The 24,133-nt window shown below is 44.7% G+C and overlaps 3 protein-coding genes across 3 annotated transcripts in view; 2 read left to right on the plus strand and 1 right to left on the minus strand.

Moving 5' to 3' along the window:
* Window positions 1-10,829, plus strand: part of LOC309564676 (histone H4) — a gene marked incomplete at its 3' end in the record, with an annotated part of 235,574 nt that extends 224,745 nt beyond the window's left edge. The window contains exon 2 of the mRNA XM_082269341.1: window positions 10,434-10,829. Within this exon, the coding sequence (XP_082125467.1) occupies window positions 10,518-10,829 (312 nt within the window). The 5' untranslated portion in view covers window positions 10,434-10,517. The remainder of the gene's footprint in view (window positions 1-10,433) is intronic.
* Window positions 245-637, minus strand: LOC309564667 (histone H2A type 1-like; the record flags this gene model as incomplete). Its single annotated transcript, XM_082269332.1, has 1 exon — window positions 245-637. One exon carries the CDS (start codon window positions 635-637, stop codon window positions 245-247), a length of 393 nt encoding a protein of 130 aa, XP_082125458.1.
* Window positions 962-1,342, plus strand: LOC309564674 (histone H2B 1.1; the record flags this gene model as incomplete). The annotated part of the gene is made up of 1 exon (XM_082269339.1): window positions 962-1,342. The coding sequence occupies one exon, from the start codon at window positions 962-964 to the stop codon at window positions 1,340-1,342; it is 381 nt and encodes a 126-aa protein (XP_082125465.1).
* Window positions 10,830-24,133: the final 13,304 nt, after the last annotated feature.

Genomic DNA, 24,133 nt, shown 5'->3' on the forward strand with positions numbered 1-24,133 from the left:
AATAATGAGTGGAAGGCTCTCTTTAGATGTAGGAAATGTTCTCACTACAAGTCCCCGGTATTAGAAGGGTTAATAAGCAAGTTGTTTGCTTTTTAGAGGTATTTGTAGGAATGAAAAACTTTTCCTACTGAGTGATAGATGTGATTTGTTGTAAGACACAGAATGAGGTATGAGGCTCTTTGTATGTAGTTGTGGGTGGCTCTGAGAAGAGCCTTTGTGTTTGGTGAGGAAGAGGAGTTGGGGATTACTTGGTCTTGGCGGCCTTGTGGCTCTCGGTCTTCTTGGGCAGCAGCACGGCCTGGATGTTGGGTAGGACTCCTCCCTGGGCGATGGTGACGCCCCCGAGCAGCTTGTTGAGCTCCTCGTCGTTGCGGACGGCGAGCTGGAGGTGTCGGGGGATGATGCGGGTCTTCTTGTTGTCGCGGGCGGCGTTGCCGGCCAGCTCGAGGATTTCAGCGGTGAGATACTCGAGAACAGCGGCGAGATAGACGGGAGCTCCGGCCCCGACCCGCTCGGCATAGTTACCCTTCCTGAGCAGGCGGTGAACACGACCGACTGGGAACTGCAGACCAGCCCGGGACGATCGGGTCTTGGCCTTAGCCCGAACCTTTCCTCCTTGTTTACCGCGGCCAGACATGATTCTGTGATATTGGAGTTCTCAAAGAGATGTGAATGGCTGGAGCCGCTCCCTTTCCTGTTATACTCTGAATGATATGACGTCTCGCCCTGTGATTGGCCACGTTTGAAGCCAGCCAATAACCTCTAGGTTTGTATCTAGACCAATCGGTAAAAGAGGTAGGAAAGCATGACGTCACTCCCCATCACATGGCTGAGTCCTCCAATAGAAGAGTGAGGAGGGAGGAGGCTCATTTGCATAGGACCGCCTATATAAGCAGCACATGAGGGCGGCGCCAGTACACTTTCTCTTCTCAGAGCGGAGGAAACATTCTTATCCCTTATCATGCCTGAACCAGCCAAGTCCGCCCCGGCGCCCAAGAAGGGCTCCAAGAAAGCCGTGACCAAGAGCCAGAAGAAGGACGGCAAGAAGCGGAGGAAGAGCAGGAAGGAGAGTTATGCCATCTACGTCTACAAGGTGCTCAAGCAGGTCCACCCCGACACCGGCATCTCCTCCAAGGCCATGAGCATCATGAACTCCTTCGTCAATGACATCTTCGAGCGCATCGCCGGCGAAGCTTCCCGCCTGGCTCATTACAACAAGCGCTCCACCATCACCTCCCGGGAGATACAGACCGCTGTCCGCCTCCTCCTGCCCGGAGAGCTGGCCAAGCACGCCGTCTCCGAGGGCACCAAGGCCGTCACCAAGTACACCAGCGCCAAGTAATACCCCTCCCCCACCCATCACCCCAACAACACACAAAGGCTCTTCTAAGAGCCACCCACAGACATCACAGCAGAGCTCTACTCCGATCTTTATGTGTTTTGTCATTTAGGAAGTTAATTAATTTTTAGAAAATAGAAAACTTTTCTCTTTAAATTATCTTTAGATAAGTACTGTAGATCGCCTAGACTGGGAGGGGAGTGGATCGAACCTTCCTTCTATTCCCATCCTGATTCTAGATTTATTGCGGAGATCTATCTCCACTTTCTGCCTCTATACATTCCCTATTCATCGCCTCGTAATGCACACACACCCGACTGTTCTACCAGGAATCACCACAAGGCGGCAGAGCTGAATAAACATGTATATGCCGAACTCACACATTCTTACAATAAAACATCCTCCGCCTTACATTGTTACTTTATCTCAAATCACACGTTGGGAAGATCGCGGAGCTTTTATCCCACAACACAATGGGGGAGAGAAACAAGAAAAATGAAACATTTATCTATTCAATCAGCCCAGCCAAATCTTTGTCTATTTGTATATATTTCCATCACCAACAGCAAATCGATGTCCATAGATAAAGCCATAAGCTACCTGATAGGTAAATGACACAAAATATGTACAAAGTATCAGCTACACAAAAATCTGATCACAATATCACCTCGGACAGCACACAGTCCTTTATAGAAGAAGACAATTCTCCAATGAAGTCATTGGACAGCCTGCCATTACAAGGAGGGGGAGGGGACTTCCCCACATTCTGCGCAAAATTCTAATAAATTACAGCATATAAAACAGCCAAACGTGGCGTTTTGAATGTTTCCAAGCGCAGAGGAGGGGTTTGGGGTCTTTTAGACCCCCAGATCCCTCCACAAGAGTACCTGTAAAAAAAATAATAATAAAACATATATGTATATATATATATATATATATATATATATTTTTTTTTTTTTTTTTTGTATTTATTTTAATGTACGAAAATATCGGTTGATATTTACCGATATGCGATGACCAAACTATCGGTATCGGCAATAAAAAAAAAAAAAAAAAAAAAAAAAAAAAAAAAACTGTAACGGTCGATCACTAGTTTTAAGAACAAAATGTAACAACAGGTATAATTTTTAAAACATTTTGTGTAGTTTGGTGCCTAAAAAGTCCATAAGAGTTCACTGATCAATTTACTATTATATTTGGGATGTGGCACCTTTTTATGCTCGCATTCACAGCACCACCCTGTGAGGAGGCCTTTATTCCCTAGCTCCTTTATTACTAACACTTTAAGTTTTTAATCTGCTAATGATGATTCATCTATAAATGTGTAGATATTAGTAATTGTGTTAAACATGTGGAATGACGTAGGAACATTTTTCTATTTCTAACTTTTATAAAGGACTGTGTGCTGTCTGAGGTGATATTGTGATCAGATTTGTATGTAGCTGATACTTTGTACATATTTTGTGTCATTTACCTATCAGGCAGCTTATGGCTTTATCTATGGACATCGATCTGCTGTTGGTGATGGAAATAGATACAAATAGACAAAGATTTGGCTGGGCTGATTGAATAGATACAATGTATCGTTTCTCTTGCTTCTCTCCTCCATTGTGTTGTGGGATAAAAGCTCCGCGATCTTCCCAACGTGTGATTTGAGATAAAGTAACAATGTAAGGCGGGAGATTGTGGAGGATGTTTTATTGTAAGAATGTGTGAGTGCGGCATATAGATGTTTAGGAGATCTGATTGTAGATTTCCTCACCTAAGATTGTGACCCGGCTGAGGGAACAACGTGCTATATATTTATTTAGTTATTATATTTGTTTATATCGTATTTAATGTGAAGGAAGGATGTGATCTCCTTACAGGGACTGGCTGACATTTCCCTCCATCCTTTCATCTCCAGAAGATATTCAGCAGAATTAGAGACAGAGAACTGTGATTGGTGAAATTTTCACATTATATAATTCAAATTTCCCGCCGTAATTCTATGGAACGTTGCAATTATCTCAAATAGAATAATCCGACACTAAAATTTGACATCTCTTCCTTCGGGAACATCGATCAACCGTCCTCTGAATTGTCGGGCAGTTTATCTAACCAAGAATAATAAATACGTTAGAAATATAAATGTTCATTTCTTCCAGTCTTTTCTTTTACTTCACAATCCAGAATTCGCCCTGCTAGAGAAGGTTTCCTATAGAAATTAATGAAAAGTCTACTGAACAAGTATTTTTTTTTTTTTTTGGGGGGGGGGGGGGGGAACGATTAAAGATTTCAGAATGCATTTCTTTAAAATCCTTATAAGAAAGACATTATTGACTGAAGAAGGAAACGCCCACAGCTGTGATTGGCTCAGATTTCAAATTGCTCCTTTTTAAATTTGCCGCCTGAATTGTAAAGAACGTTACAGAGAAATAATCAGCCCTATTATACCGCCAAATCCGACACTGAAACCTGAGATCATCAGATGAGACATTTAACCGAGAAATCTCATCAATTCTTTATTATCAAGAAGATGAATAGAAATGGAATGTGAAGATGATTGAATAATGTAAAACATTTCCATATCTTCTCTTTTATTCCAAGTCCTCAGAATGCAGAATCCCCTCCCCCATTGCTACATACAGAACATGATAGTGAGATGACTTTTCTCATAGAACTCTACCTTTCTATATGATGGGATAGGAAGTATTACACGTTTCATAGAAACCTTCATTAGAGATTTTACCTGAAAATCAAATCTAAACTCTGACACCTTACTGATCACTAAGAAAAAAACGACTTTATAAAGCCAGAAATTATTTCCGATTCAATAAAACATTTCCCGATGATCCTTCCTGGGCAGTTTATAGTAAAATTGTCCTTTAGTGGATTTCACAAAGCATTTCATCTTCACAATATTTCTAATGTCTCCTATTTCAGGAATGGCGCGCACAGCTTTCCGGGCAGGTTCGGGTTAATCTGCCCCATGTGACCTCTTGCTGGGAAAGCCCCGCCCTACTGAAAGCTGAATCACACAACTCAGTCATTGGCTGATTAGAGCTCTAAGAAATAGTCCAATTAAACCTAAGAAGGCGTGGTCAGCACTAACCAATAAACGCGGAGCGCGGTCTGTATAAATAGACGCCGCACAGCCCGTGTTCTCACACTTCTGTTACGTCTGGAGATTAGAAGAGTTTTTCCGCCATGGCAAGAACCAAGCAGACCGCTCGTAAGTCCACCGGAGGGAAAGCTCCCCGCAAGCAGCTGGCCACCAAAGCCGCCCGCAAGAGCGCCCCGGCTACCGGCGGAGTCAAGAAGCCTCACCGCTACAGGCCCGGCACCGTGGCTCTCCGGGAGATCCGCCGCTACCAGAAATCCACCGAGCTGCTCATCCGCAAGTTGCCCTTCCAGCGCCTCGTCCGAGAGATCGCCCAGGACTTCAAGACCGACCTGCGCTTCCAGAGCTCCGCCGTCATGGCTCTGCAGGAAGCCTCCGAGGCTTATCTCGTAGGACTCTTCGAGGACACCAACCTCTGCGCCATCCACGCCAAGAGGGTCACCATCATGCCCAAAGACATACAGCTGGCACGCCGCATCCGCGGAGAGAGGGCCTAAATACATTCTTATCTCCCTCCATACTATATCTACAAAGCACAAAGGCTCTTTTCAGAGCCACCACATCCGCCTCACAAAGAGCTCCATACTACCTCATCACTCCTACTACATGCTGCCAATCCCCGCTACTACATTTCTACACTTTCCCGGCCATCAGCTTCACTGCATTTCTCTTTTCTCTCCGCTCCGATCCTCAGTGTGGAAGTAAATCTCATCTGTAACATTTCTAAACCGATCCCAGAGAAATTCACATTTCTCATCTATAAAGGAGATCCTTTTACCGATTTATTGTCCCCTAAATACAATGGAACTCATCTGTAACATTACTAACAATTACAGAGTAACAATTCACACTTCCTCAATATCTTCCCTAAGAGATACATTGGGACAATATTTAACGGTAAAACAAATCACTTCCTAGGAACAGATTGAACAATGTTTGGATTCTCTCAGGAGACACATTCTTGTATTTTCTAGAAACGTCATTTCTTATTCCAAACAGAATCGCTAGGAATAGTGCTTAGAGATCTGAGGATCGATCAGCCCATAGAGGAGGATGAGATCTCACGATCATTACAATGATTCTTCTTAGAACGTTCATAATGGCCGCATTACATACTGAAATATCATATGTGGCTCTGTTAGGAGGAGATGGGTGTAGGTAGGTGTAGCTCTGATAGGAGGAGATGGGTGTAGGTAGGTGTAGCTGTTAGGAGGTGGGGTGTAGGTAGGTATGTGTAGCTCTGTTAGGAGGAGGTGGGTGGCTCTGAGAAGAGCCTTTGGGGGGTGTAGATGGAGATCTCCGGCTGCTTGGATTTATTTCTTCTTCGGAGCGGCCTTCTTGGGCTTGGCTGCTGTCTTGGCTTTGGCCGCCTTCTTAGCCGGACTCTTGGCGGCTTTTTTCGGTTTGGCTGCAGCTTTGGGCTTCTTGGGGCTCTTTGTCGCCTTCTTGGCAGCTGCAGCCTTTGCCGGTTTTTTGGGGCTCTTGGCCGCTTTGCTGGCCGCCTTCTTAGGGGACTTCGCCGGCTTCTTGGGTGATTTGGCCGCCGGTTTCTTGGGGGACTTGGCCGGCTTCTTAGCAGCAGCCAATGGCTTCTTGGCGGTTTTCTTGGCCTTGTCGCCCTCTTGCTGCTTCTTGTTGATCTTGAAGGATCCGGAGGCTCCATGTCCTTTCACCTGGACGAGGTTCCCCTTGGTCACCAGCGCCCTGATGGCGACCTTGAGGCGGTTGTTGTTCTTCTCCACATCGTATCCTGAGGCGGCCAGGAGCTTCTTGAGGGCGGCCAGGGAGACCCCGCTGCGCTCCTTGGAAGCGGCCACGGCTGTGACGATGAGATCGGACACGCTGGGACCGGACGGCTTCTTGCTGCCTTTCTTCCCTCCTCCGGCTGTCGCCTTCTTAGTCGCCTTCTTCTTGGCGGCGGGCTCCGCTGGAGGAGCGGCGGCTGGGGCGCTCTCAGTCTCCGTCATGATTCTCAGGGAGTTTTTAAAACAGATAATAGAAACATCATTCTGGGATGGCGCTCTGCCTTATATACAGACGTTCTGCGCCGCTATTGGTTGATATAGAATTTGTCTTCTGCGCCGCTATTGGTTACACCTTAAACACGCCCACTAATTCTTATTTCTGTGTTGGAGAATCTTCTCTCTCTTCTTGTGTTTCCCCGTCAGAGACATAAACGATTTTAATATGAAATGGAAGGATGGCCGATCTTTATCGGGGACCCGATCTGCTCACTGGACTGTCACTTATCGATCTCTCACTTACCGCTCTCATCATCTGCTCAGGAGGCTGAACACAGAGGCTGCAAACACCTCCAACCTCCTGAGTGTGTGTCTCATTCTTCCTTCTACCTGCTTTTCTACACACATTCCCATCAGAAAACAATCTTCTCACATCTCCAACTAAATCATCTCCACATGACATGAGTGAAGAGAGAAGATCAGGAAACATTTCCCTCCAACACACAAATCTGCTCGTCTATAGCTGAGTAGAAGGAGCCTGGAACAAAAACATCAGCCGGGGACATCAGATCCCTGTGTGATGTGATGGGAGAGATTGTTAGAGATTTCGAAGGTGTCAGTACATTAAACATTACATGTTCTCATCATCTTTGTATCATTTTCTGCTCATCATTACAAATATATTGTCACTGGATATTCTGAGTAACTTTATTAGCACATATTACTACACAGCTATATAGACTACTCAGGTAGAATGTTTCCGTGTATCTAGAATCAGAGGTAAAATCTACACATTCCTTCACACGGGGCAAAAAGAGGATGTAAGTAAGGCAGAGGTTGGTGTTAATCGTCTTTATTATTATTATTATTATTAATAATAATCATTTTTATTTATTTTTCCATTTTATTTCAATATATAAAATAAGGGAGGGTTATAATAAACCCCATGAAAAATGTATTTTTACCATCTTTGGTCCCATAGCTAAACGGGGAGTGAGAAGAAATCCTTGCAAAGTGAGGGGATCCCTGATTCACACCAGAACTAGTGTCCAGTGTGAAAGAATTCCACTCTACTACTGTTCCGGTGATAACCCAACATTTGAGATTTTCTTTTACTTTCAAGCTCAGTGAAAATGGTAAACAGGACAGATAGAGAGGGTAAATACCCCCCTCAATGGGGACACAAGCAGAATTAAAAACCTGTCAGGGGGTCCTATCCCTTTCCACTCCAACTAAAATAAAGAAAAAAGTATGTGTCTTAAGTGATCTTTTTTTTTTTTTTTTTTTTTTTTAATTATTATTATTACTTTAATTTTGTATTTGATTTTTTTTTTTTTTTTTAAAGATGTAAAGGAAACAAAAAATGAAATGAGAAGATACATTCTCAAAGTATAGCATGTATACAAATTGGATTGCTCAGAGAGCAAACAAATATACAATTCAAGAAGTACGGGCATGTAAGCTATTGGTCTGTATATATAAGGTCATGTGGCTATGAATATTTGGGTTGTATCATACCGCAAGTATTTTATTTGCTCTTTCTATTTCAAGAACAAAATGCAATAAAATGTATCATTTGTAAGACATTTTGTGTAGTTTGGTGCCTAAACAGGCCATAAGAGTTCACTGATCAATTTTGCTATTCAATTTGGGATGTGGCACCTTTTTATGCTCGCATTTACAGTACCACCCTACGAGGATGCCTTTATTCCTTAGCTCCTTTATTACTAACACTTTAAGTTTTTAATCTGCTAATGTTGATTCATCTATAAATGTGTATATATTAGTAAAGGTGCTCCTTCTGGACGATAGGAAGATTCAGATGCATTATCCCGCTAAACTCGACATTGTAGAAGTTCTATTCATAGATCTGCTCATCTTCTTCAAAATCACATCACTTGTGTCGCTTTTCAGGTTCCAAATATTTCTTCCAAACCGGTTAAATTCTCGATGATTACTGACACAAGTCTGGCGCCAAGTAATCCGAATCAATTATTTTCTATTTCCAAATCCAACAGATCTTCCCAGAGCCTAAGAAGGAGCCGGACATACATGTTTAGGAGATCTGATCGTATATTTATACACCTAAGATTGTGATCCGGGTGGGGGGGGGCAAAGTGCTATAATGACACCTGTCTGTTCAAATTAGAATATATATATATATATATATATATATATATATATATATATATATATATATATATATATATATTATATATATATATATATATATATATATAGCATCTAATTGTTTATATCGTATAAGGAACGATGTGATCTCCTTATAGGGGTTAGTTTTCATTTTCCGTCATCCTTTAATTCTGCTGAATATCCTCTGGAGATCAGAGATCTTTCAGTATTAAATACCAAACAAACATCCCTCATCTGAAAAGCAACAAAAATTTCAGATCCTCCTTTACACTGCTTGGACGAAAAATACATTTTATTATCAGAAGAAAACGTCCAGAACTGTGATTGGTGCAATTTTTACATTCTAAAATTCAGATTTCCCGCCGGAATTCTATGGAACGTTCCAATTATCTCACAAAGAATAATCAGACACTAAAATCTGTTATCTCTTTCTCCGGGAACATCGATCATCCGTCCTCTGAATTGTCGGACAGTTTATCTAACCAAGAATAATAAATACGTTAGAAATATAAATGTCACATTTCTTCCAAGCTTTTCTTTTACTTTACAATACAGACTCCGCCCTGCTAGAGAATGTTTCCTATAGAGATCAAAGAAAAGTCTACTGAACAAGTATTTTCTAGGGGGGAAACGGAGAAAGATCTCAGAATAGATTTCTATGAAATCCTCATAAGAAAGACATAACTGGCTTAAGAGGGAAACGCCCACAGCTCTGATTGGCCCAGGTTTCACATAGCTCCTTTTTTAAATTTGCCGCCTGAATTGTAAAGAACGTTACAGAGAAATAATCAGTGCTATTATACCGCCAAATCCGACACTGAGACCTGAGATCATCAGATGAGACATTTATCCGAGAAATCTTATCAATGCTTTATTATCAAGAAGATGAATAGAAATGGAATGTGAAGATGATTGAATAATGTAAAACATTTCCATATGTTCTCTTTTATTCCAAGTCCTCAGAATGCAGAATCCAACCCCCCCCCCCCCCCCCACACACACACACACACACACTGATACACAGAGAACATGATAGTGAGATGACTTCTCTCATAGATCTCTACCTTTCTATATGATGGGATAAGAAGTATTACACGTTTCGTCATCACATCTGTATATGATCGTGGAACTGGCCGATAATTAATGTTCCCTTTTTCAGAGATGTAACAGTTACAGATTTTCCCCATATTAAAACTAGAATAAAAAAGTGAAAGTGCTGGTAGAGATATGTAGCAATGATTACACTGCCAGATACATATGTACAATGAAACAAATGTTTCATGTCTGATCGGCTCCCTCTTTGTAACTTTAAAATCAGCAAACTGTTAACAATGTTTCCAACTAGTAAATGAAGAAAGAAAAAACTTATATAAATATATCAAATTATGACATGTCAGAAAAAAATGTACAATGAATCAATAAAGAAAATATCTCGCTTCTGATAAATTACATCCGTTTCCATTCATGAAAATATTCTAAATAAATGCAATTATCTGCAGTGTAATAAATGACTGACAGCGCCCCCTTCTCAGCATGTCTCCCATCAGGTCCGCCCAGCCTTACACCCAGGAAGGTGAGATGTCGGGAAAACGTGTCATTGTTTCCTTTTCAAAACAATATTTTATAAATATTAAATTACTTTGAACAATTAAAACTGGTGATTGTGTTTCTGTTATGAAGTGTTAAAGATTCCCTTTCTCTGTGTAATCTCCAGCTATAAATAGAAATACATGATAAGAAGGAATAAATGCATCTTCCGGAAATGTATTGCTGTTGCATTAATGTATCGGAATATAATATAATAATTAGGTGCCTTATAAATGAATTAAATTGTCTTATTTTTGTATGAACGGTGTGACTCCGCCTCTTTCCCAGGAAGGTTTCCATCTGGTCCGCTCAGGCTGTATATAAGGAGGGCGGGCAGACAGCTGAGCTTAGTCTGTCTTTGTAGCAGAGAATCATCATGTCTGGTCGCGGTAAAGGAGGAAAGGGTCTGGGGAAAGGAGGCGCTAAGCGGCACAGGAAGGTGCTCCGGGACAACATCCAGGGCATCACCAAACCTGCCATCCGACGTTTGGCCCGCAGAGGGGGTGTCAAGCGCATCTCCGGACTCATCTATGAGGAGACCCGCGGAGTGCTGAAGGTTTTCCTGGAGAATGTCATCCGCGATGCCGTCACCTACACCGAGCACGCCAAGAGGAAGACCGTCACCGCCATGGATGTCGTCTATGCTCTCAAACGCCAGGGGCGCACTCTCTACGGATTCGGAGGTTAAAAAAACCCCACCGCTTACCCCACTTCATCACAACAAAGGTCCTTTTCAGGGCCACCCACCTTCTCACACAAAGGGCTGATCATTCACAACTCCCAACACTCATTTCTACACATTTATTGTGTAACCATAGGAACTGCCGCTCATTTCTTTTCACTAAGAAATGGAGTGCTGCGATGTCTAGCTGCCCATACACTCTGCGATCTGATTGTTCGATCTGTTTTACGTTTAACAAAGCTATGGAAGAACAGAACAATATTACAAATTACATTGGTTGGGCAGTTGATGCATTGTTATAGTTGATTGTAGAGTCCGCACTCCGGGTGATGGAGCCGATTTTCCGAGCTGGGTGAGGAGAATATATCGTTTATGTTGAAACTGAACCTAATATTTCTAACGTATTTATTATTCTTGGTTAGATAAACTGCCCGACAATTCAGAGGACGGATGATCGATGTTCCCGGAGGAAAAGATATCAGATTTTAGTGTCGGATTATTCTATCTGAGATAATTGGAACGTTCCATAGAATTCCGGCGGGAAATTTAAATTTTAAAATGTGAAAATTGCACCAATCACAGTTCTGGGCGGTTTCTTCCCATAATAAAATGTATTTTTCTTCCAAGGAGTGTGAAGGGGGATCTGAGATCTGTGTTCCTTTTCAGATGGGGGATGTTTGTTTGGTATTTAATATTCAATGATCTCTGATCTCCAGAAATTATTCAGCAGAATTAAAGGATGGAGGTGTTTGGGAATAGAAAATAATTGATTGAATATTTGGAACCTGAAAGGCGACACGAGTGATGTGATTTGGAGGAAGATGAGCGAATCTATGAATAGAACTTCTACAATGATGAGTTTAGCGGGATAATGCGGCTGAATCTTCCTATTGGCCAGTCGAATAACGGCGGGAGATTTAAAAGAAGCAACTCTGATCCATTATAGGCGTGGTCTATTAATAGCCAAGAGAGTAAATAATGTCCTGAACTATGAATTATAATGTGATGTGACGTAGGAGGGATGGATTTGGTTGGAGGAGTTTAGCGGTGAGTAGACGATCAGCATAGATAGATTGGAAGTAAAAGAGATGAGAGAGAATGAAGTTATGTGATCACATTTCCTCTCATTACTACTCACCTGTATTACAAGTCTGAGTGTGATAAGAAGACAAAGTGTTTGCCTGTAGAGTGCACTTTAATTATACAATTTATCACAATAAAATATTACTTGATAAAGAAAATAAATCCAATTATGTCCGGCTCTTGGGTGGGAAACTAATAATAATGACATTTAGTAGAGAAGTACTGTGGGGAATGGATCGAACCGTCCTGATTCTAGATTTATTGCGGAGATCATCTCCACTTTCTGCCTCTATACATTCCCAATTCATCGCCTTGTACTGCACACATACCCAACTGTTCTACCAGGAATCACCACAAGGTGGCAGAGCTGAATAAACATTTATGCCGCGCTCACACATTCTTACAAGAGAAAAGAAGCAAGATAAACGAAACATTGTATTTATTCCATCAGCCCAGCCCAGTCTATTTGTATCTATTTCCATCATCAACAGCAGATTGATGTCCATAGATAAAGCCATAAGCTGCCTGATAGGTAAATGACACAAAATATGTACAAAGTATCAGCTACATACAAATCTGATCACAATATCACCTCGGACAGCACACAGTCCTTTATAGAAGTTTGAAGTAGAAAATGTTTCCTTTATCATTGGACATGTGTAGCACCTTTACTAATATCTACACATTTTTTTTTCAAATTTTTTTATATCTGTTTTTTTTTTTACAGAATTCTGAGTTTATTAATACAATAGTCTCTATTAGGATGATTTTAGAACCAATGAGGAACAAAGTAGTACCACCCACAGACCATCTTTCTGCAGACATACATATCTTCTGCTCTGTAAGATTTGTAAATCTATCCTAGTTACAGCATACAGTATAGGGAAGCAGGGCAGTGCTGGGTTCTGTAGTTCCTTGTACAGGTGTCAAACAGGCGGCCCTCCAGCTGTTACAGAACTACAAGTCCCATGAGGAATTGCGAGGCTGACAGTTACAAGCATGACTCCCACAGGCAGAAGCATGATAGAACTTGTAGTTCCGCAACAGCTGCAGGGCCACCAGTTTGACACCCACAGGCCACTGTATTAAAAACTCCTCATTTTGCTGTCATCCTCCTGCTCTGCCATCTGTTCCATCATAAAGAGCCATGCTGAAAACATGTGTGTCTATGGTCATAACAGATCAATCATAACAGTTACTTGTCTGGACTAATACAGCTTTGTTACAGGCACTTAGCTCCATATATGGTCTGGACACTTTTGGTGTGATTTGAGGACTGCTGGCCTGGTGTGAATATGGCACGCTGATGTGATGTGGGCACCTCCAATCAAATATGGTCACTTCTGTTGTCATACAGGTACCTCTGCTGTGACATGGCCCATGTCACAGCAGAGGTACCTGTATGACAACAGAGGTGACCATATCTGATTGGAGGGGTGCCCACTAGAGATGGCCTTGCGGTTCGCCCGGCGGTCGGTTCGCGGCAAATTTTGCTTGTTCGCTACCCGCCAATTTTTGAACACATGGTGTTGTTCGTGGCGGCCATATTAGTTTACATTGGGGAGAATTTTGACCCATGACACAGCCATCAGGTGGAACGGGACAGCCATTGAAACATTTCAGCACATGTACATGCCTCCTATCCTATAAATAGACCAGAGCAGGCGGCCATTTCACATTCTGCTTTTTGTCAGCGTAGGGAGAGGTCTGCTGCATGCATCAGGGAGAGATTGTAAGGGAAAAATAGCTCTGTTAAGATCCAAAAAAGTCCTTTTCAGGGCTGGTATTTCGGTATAGGTCTACTACAGTCTCTTTTGAGTTTAAGGACAGGTATCCAGTCTGTTCTTTAGGGGAAGTTAGAGATCGGCAACAGTCACACAAATCACTCTGTTAATGTCCACAAAAGCCATTTAAAGGGCTGCAATTTTTTTGGTATTGCTGTGCAGTGCACCATATAAGGGGGGGGGGGGGGGGAGGGTAATCCACGGTATAATATAGTTCGTAGAAAGCATATTATAGTGGATCAGTGGTATTATTGTGCACTGTGCAGCATTGTGACAAGTGTGGTGACTGAGCGTTGCTGCAGCAATACTAAAAACAGGGCTCTGTGTGTGGGGTCTCTGATGTGAGGGGGCTCTGTGTGGGGGTCTCTGATGTGAGGTGGGTCGCTGATGTGAGGGGGGCTCTCTGATGTAGGGGGGCTCTAAATTAAGGGGACTTTGTGTGGGGGGTCTCTGATGTGCGGGGGTTCTCTGATGTAAGGGGGGCTAAGTTATTAGTGATCATAAAAAAGAAAAGTCAAATAAAGTGCAAAAAAGGTGCACAGGATTAGCTCGCACAGGGCGCCTGAACACCTAAGGCTAGCCCTGACTACAAACAGTGACAAAAGCACTTTTAATGTATTATAACTGGTGTGATAGACCAATTGCCCCCCCCCCCCCAATACCACATATTGCAGTGGGGTGTTATCTGAGTATACTTTTACGAGTGTATTTGTGTCCTGCAACAATATTGCCTCTTTTGCTGCATTCAATCTGATATACACAGTGCCAAACTCCCTGGCCAATTTTTTGAACAACTGGTGTGATAGACCAGTGGCCCCCAATACCACATATTGAAGTGGCATGTTATTTAACAGTATACTTTTCTAAGAGTGTATTTTAGTCCTGTAAACTTTTGGCCTCTGTTGCTGTATTAACTGTGCTACACACAGTGACAACAGTTACTAGCCAATTATTTGTAGAACTGGTGTGATAAAACTGTGGCCCCCCCAATACCACAGATTGAAGTGAGGTGTTGTATACCTTTTTTCCAGATATACTGCAATTCTCTAGAGACTTTTGTCACAGGGTAATTAAAAAACATGGCTTTCGGTTCCGGCGCCGCATGGAGTAGTCACACTCCACCTCAGCTCCCACGCCCGGCTTAAAAATCTGCCATTCGCCCGCTATTGTACCCATCGGGGACCCGCAGCCCGGCCGTGCACTCACCCGCCACCACGATGGATCGTTTCCTGGAGAAATCGGGTCCGCGGGCAGCCCAGGAACCGCCCGTTGTCCAAGCCGCGCTTTCCTCACAGCAGCCGGCAGAGGCCTCGGAGCCAGCCATGGAGGTGGGCGGCCCCTCCTCCTCCCATACTCCGCACATCGATCCGGGGTTCATTGAACGGATCGCACAGGCTGTTGCCTCTCTCCTGTCCCCTACCATACAAAGCACTGTGGAGAAAGCAGTGCAGTCTGGCATGCTGCAAATAAAGAAGGAGCTGCGGGAACATGTCACCAGGTTAAACGAGGCTGAGCAGCGTATTTCCAGCCTGGAGGATGAACTTTATCACATGCAGGCCCAAGAACAAATGCAGGAAAAGACAAATGTATTCCTGTCACAGAAACTTGAAGACTTGGAAAACCGAGCCAGACGCAGCAACTTGCGTTTTGTGGGAGTCCCAGAATCGCTACTTTCTTCAGAGCTGATTGACTTCTGCTCCCGCCGCATCCCGGAGGCGCTTGGTCTGACCGGTGTTCATGTGGTAGAACGAGCTCACCGCATTGGGGCTCATTCTAAGGACCGCAAGACCCCTAGGCCCATCATTGCTAAATTTCTTAATTATGCTGACAAGAACTTGCTACTGCAGAAATACAGACAATCCAAATCCCTTCAGGTGGATGGGGTCAAAGTTTTAATATTTGCTGATTACTCCATTGAAGTGTCAAAAAAACGGAAAGCCTTTCAGCAAATCTGCTCCCAGCTTTTCCAACAACACATAAAGTTCACCCTTGCCTACCCCGCCATTCTGCGTCTGAAATCATCTACTGGTGAGCAGCTGTCATTCCAGGATCCCTCTGAGGCGGAAGATTATTTGCGCTCTTTGAATCCAGACAATCAGCAACAGTTTACCCCTAGGCCTCTCTCTTTCCCGCGACCTATGGATCAACGGAGCCCCCGAAAGGACTCGCCGAAGCGCCAGCGCTTCGCTGATCCGTCTTACCGCACTAAACACCGTTGAACTTTCTCCTGCATCTTCAATGTTCAATCTTCAATAGCAGTAATTTTGTGGTATGCTTTACATATGTTTTCCCAGGTCTCGGACTCGGACCTGCCTGTTCTGCAGCTAAAGGTACTGTAGTTGGACTTTGTCCTCCATCTTCATTCTCCTTTCACGCGAGTACTCGCTCACCTGACTGTTGATCAAACCCTCAATTACCTCACTCCCATGCCTTATTCATTTTTTTTTACAGGACTCCGCTCCCTAGGGAACATGTTTTATTTTCTCTATGTATTTACATGTGATTACATTGCTATGTTTTGCCATGCTTCTTTTCCCCCCTGGGTTGTTGGCCCTGCCGCTCGCTCCATCCCTCCCAGGGCACACATTATTTCTCCCCCTGTGTTTTTTTTTTTTTTTACAGCAGGAGAAGTCATCCTCTTTGACTCCCTTGGGGCGATTTTGTGTGCATCTGCGTGGGCCGTTGTGAGTGGGAGACCCCCTCGATTGTGACCCCATGTGGAAAAAAGAGAAGTTAGTACTGGTTTTTGTATGTTGTTTTTTTGTATTCCCCTACCCCTTCTCCTTATATCTCACCCTTTACCTCGCTTCCCTCACTAATTGTGGTGAAGGCCCTGGCCCAATTTATTTGCATATCTTTGCTCTTACCCCATCTAGAGTCAGATACTTACTCTCTGAGCTTCCAGCTAAGGCGTGTTCATTCCCACTCCTGCAACCAGTTCTCTCCCCTGATTACCCTCCCTGAAGTTAATATCATGGAATGTTAAGGGCCTCCGGTCCCCTCTCAAGCGCATGAAAATTTTACGTCACTTGCACAGACTGCATGCAGACATTGCCCTACTGCAAGAGACACACCTCGCCCCCTCAGACTTCCACCGGCTTAGGAAGCTCTGGGTGGGTGAGGTGCTGAGATCAGCAGCTCTAGGTCGCAAGGCTGGGGTCATTATACTGATCCATAAAAATCTATCCTGTAATGTTTTGTCAGTCACATCTGACGACCATGGTCGTTTTTGTACGGCTCACATCCAGATTGGCTCCACGGAGTTGTTAATATCCAATGTTTATGCTCTGAACACACCGGACAAACCATTTTTCGAGAAACTCATCGCACACCTCCTGAATTTCCCTCAACTTCCCCCTAAGCGGATCAGTGAGGCAATGCTGGAATACTATTCCAGGCTTTACTCTAGAGACCCCATTGACCCCCCGACCACCCGCGAGTTCTTGCAACGCACTAAGCTGCCTAAGGTGACCCCTTCACAGCTGGAAACTCTTAATGCTCCAATTTCACCAGATGAACTGAGTTCGGTCATAAAATCCCTGCCCTCTAATAAAGCCCCTGGCCCTGACGGCTTTACCGGCAAATTTTTCAAATCCTTTCGCGAAGTGATCCAACCCACTCTACATCGGGTTTACACCAACATTTGGGAAGGCGGCGAATATCTGCCGACCGGTAATCAAGCCTTAATTAAACTCTTAGCTAAAAAAGGTAAAGACCCTCTTGACCCAGGTGCTTACCGCCCAATTTCCCTACTTAATTTGGATGTAAAAATTTTGTCAAAACTAGTGGCGACCAGATTGGCTAACCTTTTACCCTCTTCGGCCATCCATTTAATCCATTCGGCCCAATCAGGTTTTGTGAAAGGTAGAACGGCCATGCTAAATATCTTGTGGTTTTGGAACAGGCCCGGCTCCACCCTGGGGAAGACCTGGCAATCATCACCCTGGATGCCGAGAAAGCCTTCGACAACGTGGGTTTTCACTGGTTGTCGATGGTCCTTTCCGACATGGGCTTCTCTGGGGTCTTCACCCATTTGATTGATTCCATGTATAAGGCACCTACAGCCAGACTGGTGGTGGAGGGTCTCCTCACGGGGGAATTTAGCCTGCATAAAGGTACGAGACAAGGTTGCCCCCTCTCACCCCTACTCTTTAATTTAGCCTTGGAACCTTTATCCCGATACCTAGCAGAACAAGCCCCTTTACATGGCATCAAGGTGGGTGAGCACGACCTCCGTACGGCCCTTTTTGCTGATGACGTGCTTATTTTCACGTCCAATCCGGCTTCTGATCTACCCACTATAAAATCTATCTTTGACACTTTTAAAATATGTTCGGGTCTCTGCATTAATTATCAAAAAAGCGAAATACTACCTCTCACCTGTTGTCCAACCCGTCAATGGCCACAGACTTCTATATTCTCTATAGCCAAAACTCACATAACCTATTTAGGAATAAAAATTGGTAAGACCCCTTCCTCACTTTACACACTAAAAATTGTAAAAAAAATTGTACAGGAATTGGGCAGCTGGATGGAATTGCCTCTCTCTCTCCTTGGCAGATGTCACCTGGTCAAGATGGTCATCTTCGCTAAACTGCTCTATCCAATGCAAACCCTGCCTCTGTTGCTTAAACATAAAGATGTTCAGCTTTTGAACAAGGCTATCTCTCATTTTATTTGGAGAGGCAGGCGTTCACGGATATCTCTTAAGAAATTGCAGCTGCCCAGGAGAGAGGGGTGAATTGGTCTCCCCAACATAAGAGTTTACAACTTATCATGCTTACTTAGGATATGTATTGATTGGCTAACTCAGTCTACCCACTGCTCTTTGTATACATTGGAGGCCGCTATGGTGTACCCTGTCTCCCTATCTGCCTTGCTACACTGCAAATGGAAAACCTTGGCCCCTGTCCTCCAACATAATGTACTGCTCCGTGATACGGCCATTGCATGGAGGGAACTCAGAAAGCTTCTACATCTTCCTCTCCACATGTCTCGGCACCTCCCGATTCAGGGAAACCCTATGTTCTCACTGGGCATGGACTCTGGTATCTTTTACCTCTGGAAAACCAACGGCCTCACAAAATTTTCGGATCTGTGTGACAGTACCTCTGGCACCCCCTTGGATTTTTCTGCTGTAGCCAAAGCCTTCTCCCTGCCACCTTCTCATCATTTCTACTACAGACAATGCTTGAGCTTTATTCGCAAGTCGTGTAGCTCTGACTTTGATCGCTTCCGCCTCTCCATCCTAGACAATTTTATTGCTGACAATATAAACACTATTTCGGGCATATATAAACCGATCCTTTTGAAGTCCACGTCCCCCCTATCTGACTCAACAGTTCTGAACTGGGGTACAGCCTTTCCACATCCAGATCTTTTCCTCCGACTTCGAACAGGACTTATTGCAACTCTTTGCCTGACACCGAATGAAATTTGGAGGGAAACTCAGTTGCGCATTTTGCACCGTGCCTATATGCCGTTCTCTACGGATCCTCATAACCCACAGGGTGCGACATGCCCACACTGCAAAGTTCCACGCCCCACCCTGGCCCACCACTTTTGGCAATGCACGGCTATATCCAACTTCTGGGACCACGTTCTCTCTTTCATTTTTGGAGTCACGCAAGTCCGCATACCCAAGGATCCCTTCCTTTTGCTCTTCGGATATTGGGACCCGCAAGTTCTTTCCAGACCCCCGGACACCGGTCTCCCCCATAAGGAATGGATCTTACTTTGCATCCTTATAGCCAGGAAATGCATACTGAACAAATGGACCTCCCATTTGTGCCCCAAAATCACACACATAAAACTGTGTCTCTATAATGAAAGATTGTCCATGGACGTTGGGAGTGTTGCCTCTTTTAATCGCTTCTCCGACCGCTGGAATGCTTTTATCCTTACTACGCTCACAAATCAGGAACAACTGGACCTTCACAATCGGCCAGCGTACCATACTGTTCATCTTGCTAAGCTGAAAAGGACGGGCTCAATGTAACATCAGTTATTATTGTCAGTCCATCCATCTGCCAATGTTACCTATGGCACTATTGAATTGATGGTCCCACTTTACTATCTGAATATTTGCATATTTTATCTCTACTCTAGGTGTCCTCAAACTACTTATGGCTGTCCTCCGTAGTCTTTACCCCCCCCCCCCCCCCCAGGTTCCCTACTTTTCACCCCACCACCCCCCCACCTTCATGCAGTAATACTGCTATTTACCTGTTCTCGGTTTATTATTGGTGCAATAATGCGACTGTCTGTACACGACTGTACCTTCATTCATTACATGTTGTTTTGATTGTGGTTACTGTACTGTGAAGAAATTTTCAATAAAATTTATGAAAAAAAAAAAAAAACATGACAGGCAGAGGGGGGGGGGGGGGGGGGCGTGGCGACCGCCAACTAGTATGGCCGCATAGAGCCGGAGCTCCTGATCCCACCCGGCAAATTCCGGATCTACGGCCCGCAACAACTGCTGTTCACAACTCAGCTCTTCGGGAACGAGTGCGTGATCACTCCCCGCACACCCCAGAGATGGCAAGACGGAAGACCGAGGCCCCAACAGTCCGCAAACTCTCGGACTTCTTTCGGCCGGCGACTCCCAGTCTTAAAAAAAATGGTGCCGGCTCCCAGCCATTGCCGCAGCGCGCCAGCCCTCTAGCGGCGGCCGCACCTGCATCAGGCGAGCCCCGGGCAGCACGGCTCACCGACCCAGATGCGATCATCCTGCACAGGGGACTCCTCTCCATCCACTCCCTCCACGCAAAGCCCTGCGAAATCCAGGCCTAGATGGGACAGCAGCCATGCGACATATGAAACACCGGACATGGAGGTGAGCACTCAATCATCTACCAGCCCTCTGCCTTGGGCCTATATACCGCCTCCAGACCCCTTTGCTGCCATTACCACCACAGGGCAGCCAGTGTCAGACACCACGCTCAAGGAGATGATGTCCATGCTTAACAACTCCATGCAGGCTAACATTGCTGCATATATCTCCTACTGCCAGAAAGAGCTGCATGGCTTGGGGGACCGGGTACACAATCTGGAAGACAAGATGGAGGAATTCACATCCTCCTATAATGTATTAGTGGACTCTCACGTCTCCCATCAGGAAGACATCCACAAAATCCAAGCAAAAATTGCAGATCTGGAAGACAGATCCAGACGCAACAATCTTAAGATCCGTGGCGTCCCGGAGTCACTTTTACCTAACCAACTACCGTCTTTCGCGAGGGACCTTTTTCAAAAAGCGGTTCCGGAACTCACTAATGCGGACTTAACAATAGATCGGATTCACTGCATCCCCAAGCCATCCTTCCTCCGACAAGAAGTGCCCAGAGACGTGCTGCTCAGGATCCATTTCTTTCAAGCCAAAGAAAAAAATCTGGAAGCTTTCAGGCGCAGAGATCGCCTACCTGACCAAATTGGATCACTGCAGGTTCTTCCAGACTATTCTCTATACACTCTGCAACTTAGGCGCAATTTGAACACCGTCACCAAGGCCCTCCGCAACCACAAAGTTGTTTATAAATGGAAATATCCTGCGAGACTCTGCGTGACTCACCAAGGTACTACATCCCATATCACTTCCCTGGATCAAGGGATCCGATTGCTCCGCCAATGGGGAATTGTACCAGAACCTCAGGATCCCCAACGCAACACCACCACACTTCCGCCCCGGCATGTTCAACCCGAGTGGAACGTCGTGTCAAGATCCTCTAGATCCAGATCACGCCACAAGTGACAGCAGTTTTCCTTACCCTCGCTGGGTGGATCAGACCCCAATTTGCTGAATGAGCACATACCACCGTGCTTTTCACCCCTGATGCCTTTGCAATGCCTGTTGTACACCTGGTCGTAAAAGGCCAAGTATTTTTTACCCTACCCTACTCTTTTCTTGTTTTTTGTGTGTCGTTTTTGTTTTTGCCAATTTTTTGCAGTTACATCCTGTGATTCCTGGTTTGGAACCTTTCATTGACACTCGCTCGAGTCACCATCTTCGCCTTCCTCCAGGGGTGGACCGGAGTCGTCTCTTTGTGCTCCTGCAATGCACTGCTACTATCCTGTCCGAAGACCCACGTCGACTGGCCCCTCAGGTACTCTCTCTTATCTGCTCCTTCCCACATTCCATCTGTTACTGGAATGACATTCATCCCAGCCGCAACCCATCCCCGGAGGAGCTGCCTCCTGAACTTTTGCACAACACCTCCTGCTTCAATCATACCCTTTACCCAATGCTACCATGACCCTTCAACTTCTCTCTCTGAACGCTAAGGGGCTAAATCACCCCGTGAAGCGCTACTCTATGTGGCGGGAGGCGACTACAGCTAGGGCAGATGTACTAGCGGTACAAGAGACGCACTTTAAACAAGACCACAGTCCTCGTTGCACACACCCGGACTATCCTCACAACTTCCAGGCCTCCTCTACAGAGAAAAAGAGGGGTGTGATGCTGGCGCTTCGTTCTTCTGTATCCTTCTCCTACTCCAAGCTGGTGCAGGACGTAGAGGGCAGATACATAATTCTTGTTTGTGTCATAGATAATTGTCCGTACACCTTAGTTAACGTGTATGCCCCCAATAGACACCAACTACTTCTTACGTAAACTTTGTATGAAGGTATCTAAACTAAAAGTGGGTAGACAGATCATGTGCGGTGATTACAACTTGGTGATGGACCATGTCATGGACTCCTCCTCCAGGGGCGCATCAAAACTGCCTTCTCTAGCTTCTCTGGCACATGCTGAGGGGCTCCATGACGTGTGGCGTTACCAACACGTGGAAGAGCGGGACTATTACTTTTTTTCACCTTGCCATAATACGTACACTAGGATAGACATGTTCCTAGTGGACTCTACATTGTTACCGCTTGTGCTGGACACTTCTATATCCCCTATCACGTGGTCCGACCACGCTGCGGTTCTCATGTCACTATCTAACTAGCCCCACTACCCCTTCTTCCTTTGTATGGCGATGCAATAATTCTCTCCTCTCTGATCCTGAGTCACTCACACACATACAGGCCCAATTGCGAGAATTCTTCGACACAAACTCCCGATTAGTGTTGAGCGAACACGGACTGTATTATTCGTGTTCGTACCGAATAATTGGATTTTTTTACCCGAACACGGACACAAACACTTTACTGTATATTCGGGTAAAAATCCGTGTTCGGTCGTTTTATTTCCGGGTTTTACATGCTTTGGCGCGCTTTTCATGGCGGGCTTTCAACAGCCAATCAACAAGCGTTTAACTGGTGTGCCTAAGCCATCCCAGCCATGCCTGCAAATGTATCAGTAGCTGTGATTGGCCGTCTGAAGCATGTGACCAAGTCTTTATAAGTTCGAGGCAGCACCGCTGCGGCGTCATTCTGCTGTTTAGATCAGGGAGAGAGCACACATCAACGTGCTGGCTGCTGATTAGGGACAGAAAGGCAGGCAAAACTCATTTGTGTCCGCATAGAATTGAGGGACAGGTCGGAGTGTGTTAGGCAGGGCAAGTTGTAGGCATTTTAGGGAGAGAGTCTGCTGATTTTAGGGACAGTGTGTTCTACAAACTACAATCGACATTGCTGTGTGGGGGGGGGGGGGGTTTGCAGTCACCCGATCTACAATCTTATAAATCCTGTTAGGGAGAGAGTCTGCTGATTTTTAGGGAAAGTGTGTTCTACAAACTACAATCGATATTGCTGTGTGGGGTGGGGTTTGCAGTCACCTGATCTACGATCTTATCAATCCTGTTAGGGATAGAGTCTGCTGATTTTTAGGGAAAGTGTGTTCTACAAACTACAATCAATATTGCTGTGTGGTGTGGGATAGGAGATAGGCAGGTGTCAGTGGTCCACATCCATTTTGCTGTGTGTTGGCTGCAGTGAACACAATCTTTTTGGGGTGCAGTGAACACAATCTTTTTGGGGTGCAGTGAACGCAATCTTTTTGGGGTACAGTGAACACAATCTTTTTGGGGTGCAGTGAACACAATGTTTTTTGCCCACTGAGGAGGAGGGAGAAAAGTATTATTCTATCAGGCACTGTGTGCAGCCTTTTTCCTTCAGCTGTGCTGTGCTGAGTGACTGATCATACACTGCTGTGTTCAGTTCACATGTGCTAATATTGAGTGGTTTCAAAAATCATACACTTTTTTTCTATTCCACTATTCAATATACAGCCTTGGGTTAAAAAAAAATTAAGTTGTGGCCTGCAGCAGAGCTGAATGATATTTGGGGTTTTTGGGGTTCATCTCATACTTCTGAAGATTTGAGGGTGCTGCCTGTTCCATACTCCCCCTACTCCTCATCCAGCCTTTTAGGGGTACAAACAATAGTAATTGGGGCCTAGTGTGGTTGTGTACGTGTGATATACATACACTTTTTTTGATCATATTCTCTATTCCGCTATTTAATCAAAAACCTTTGGGGATCAGTTAAATTGGGGGA

Source organism: Pelophylax lessonae, assembly GCF_965119305.1.
Source record: "Pelophylax lessonae genome assembly, chromosome: 9".
NCBI lineage: Eukaryota > Metazoa > Chordata > Amphibia > Anura > Ranidae > Pelophylax > Pelophylax lessonae.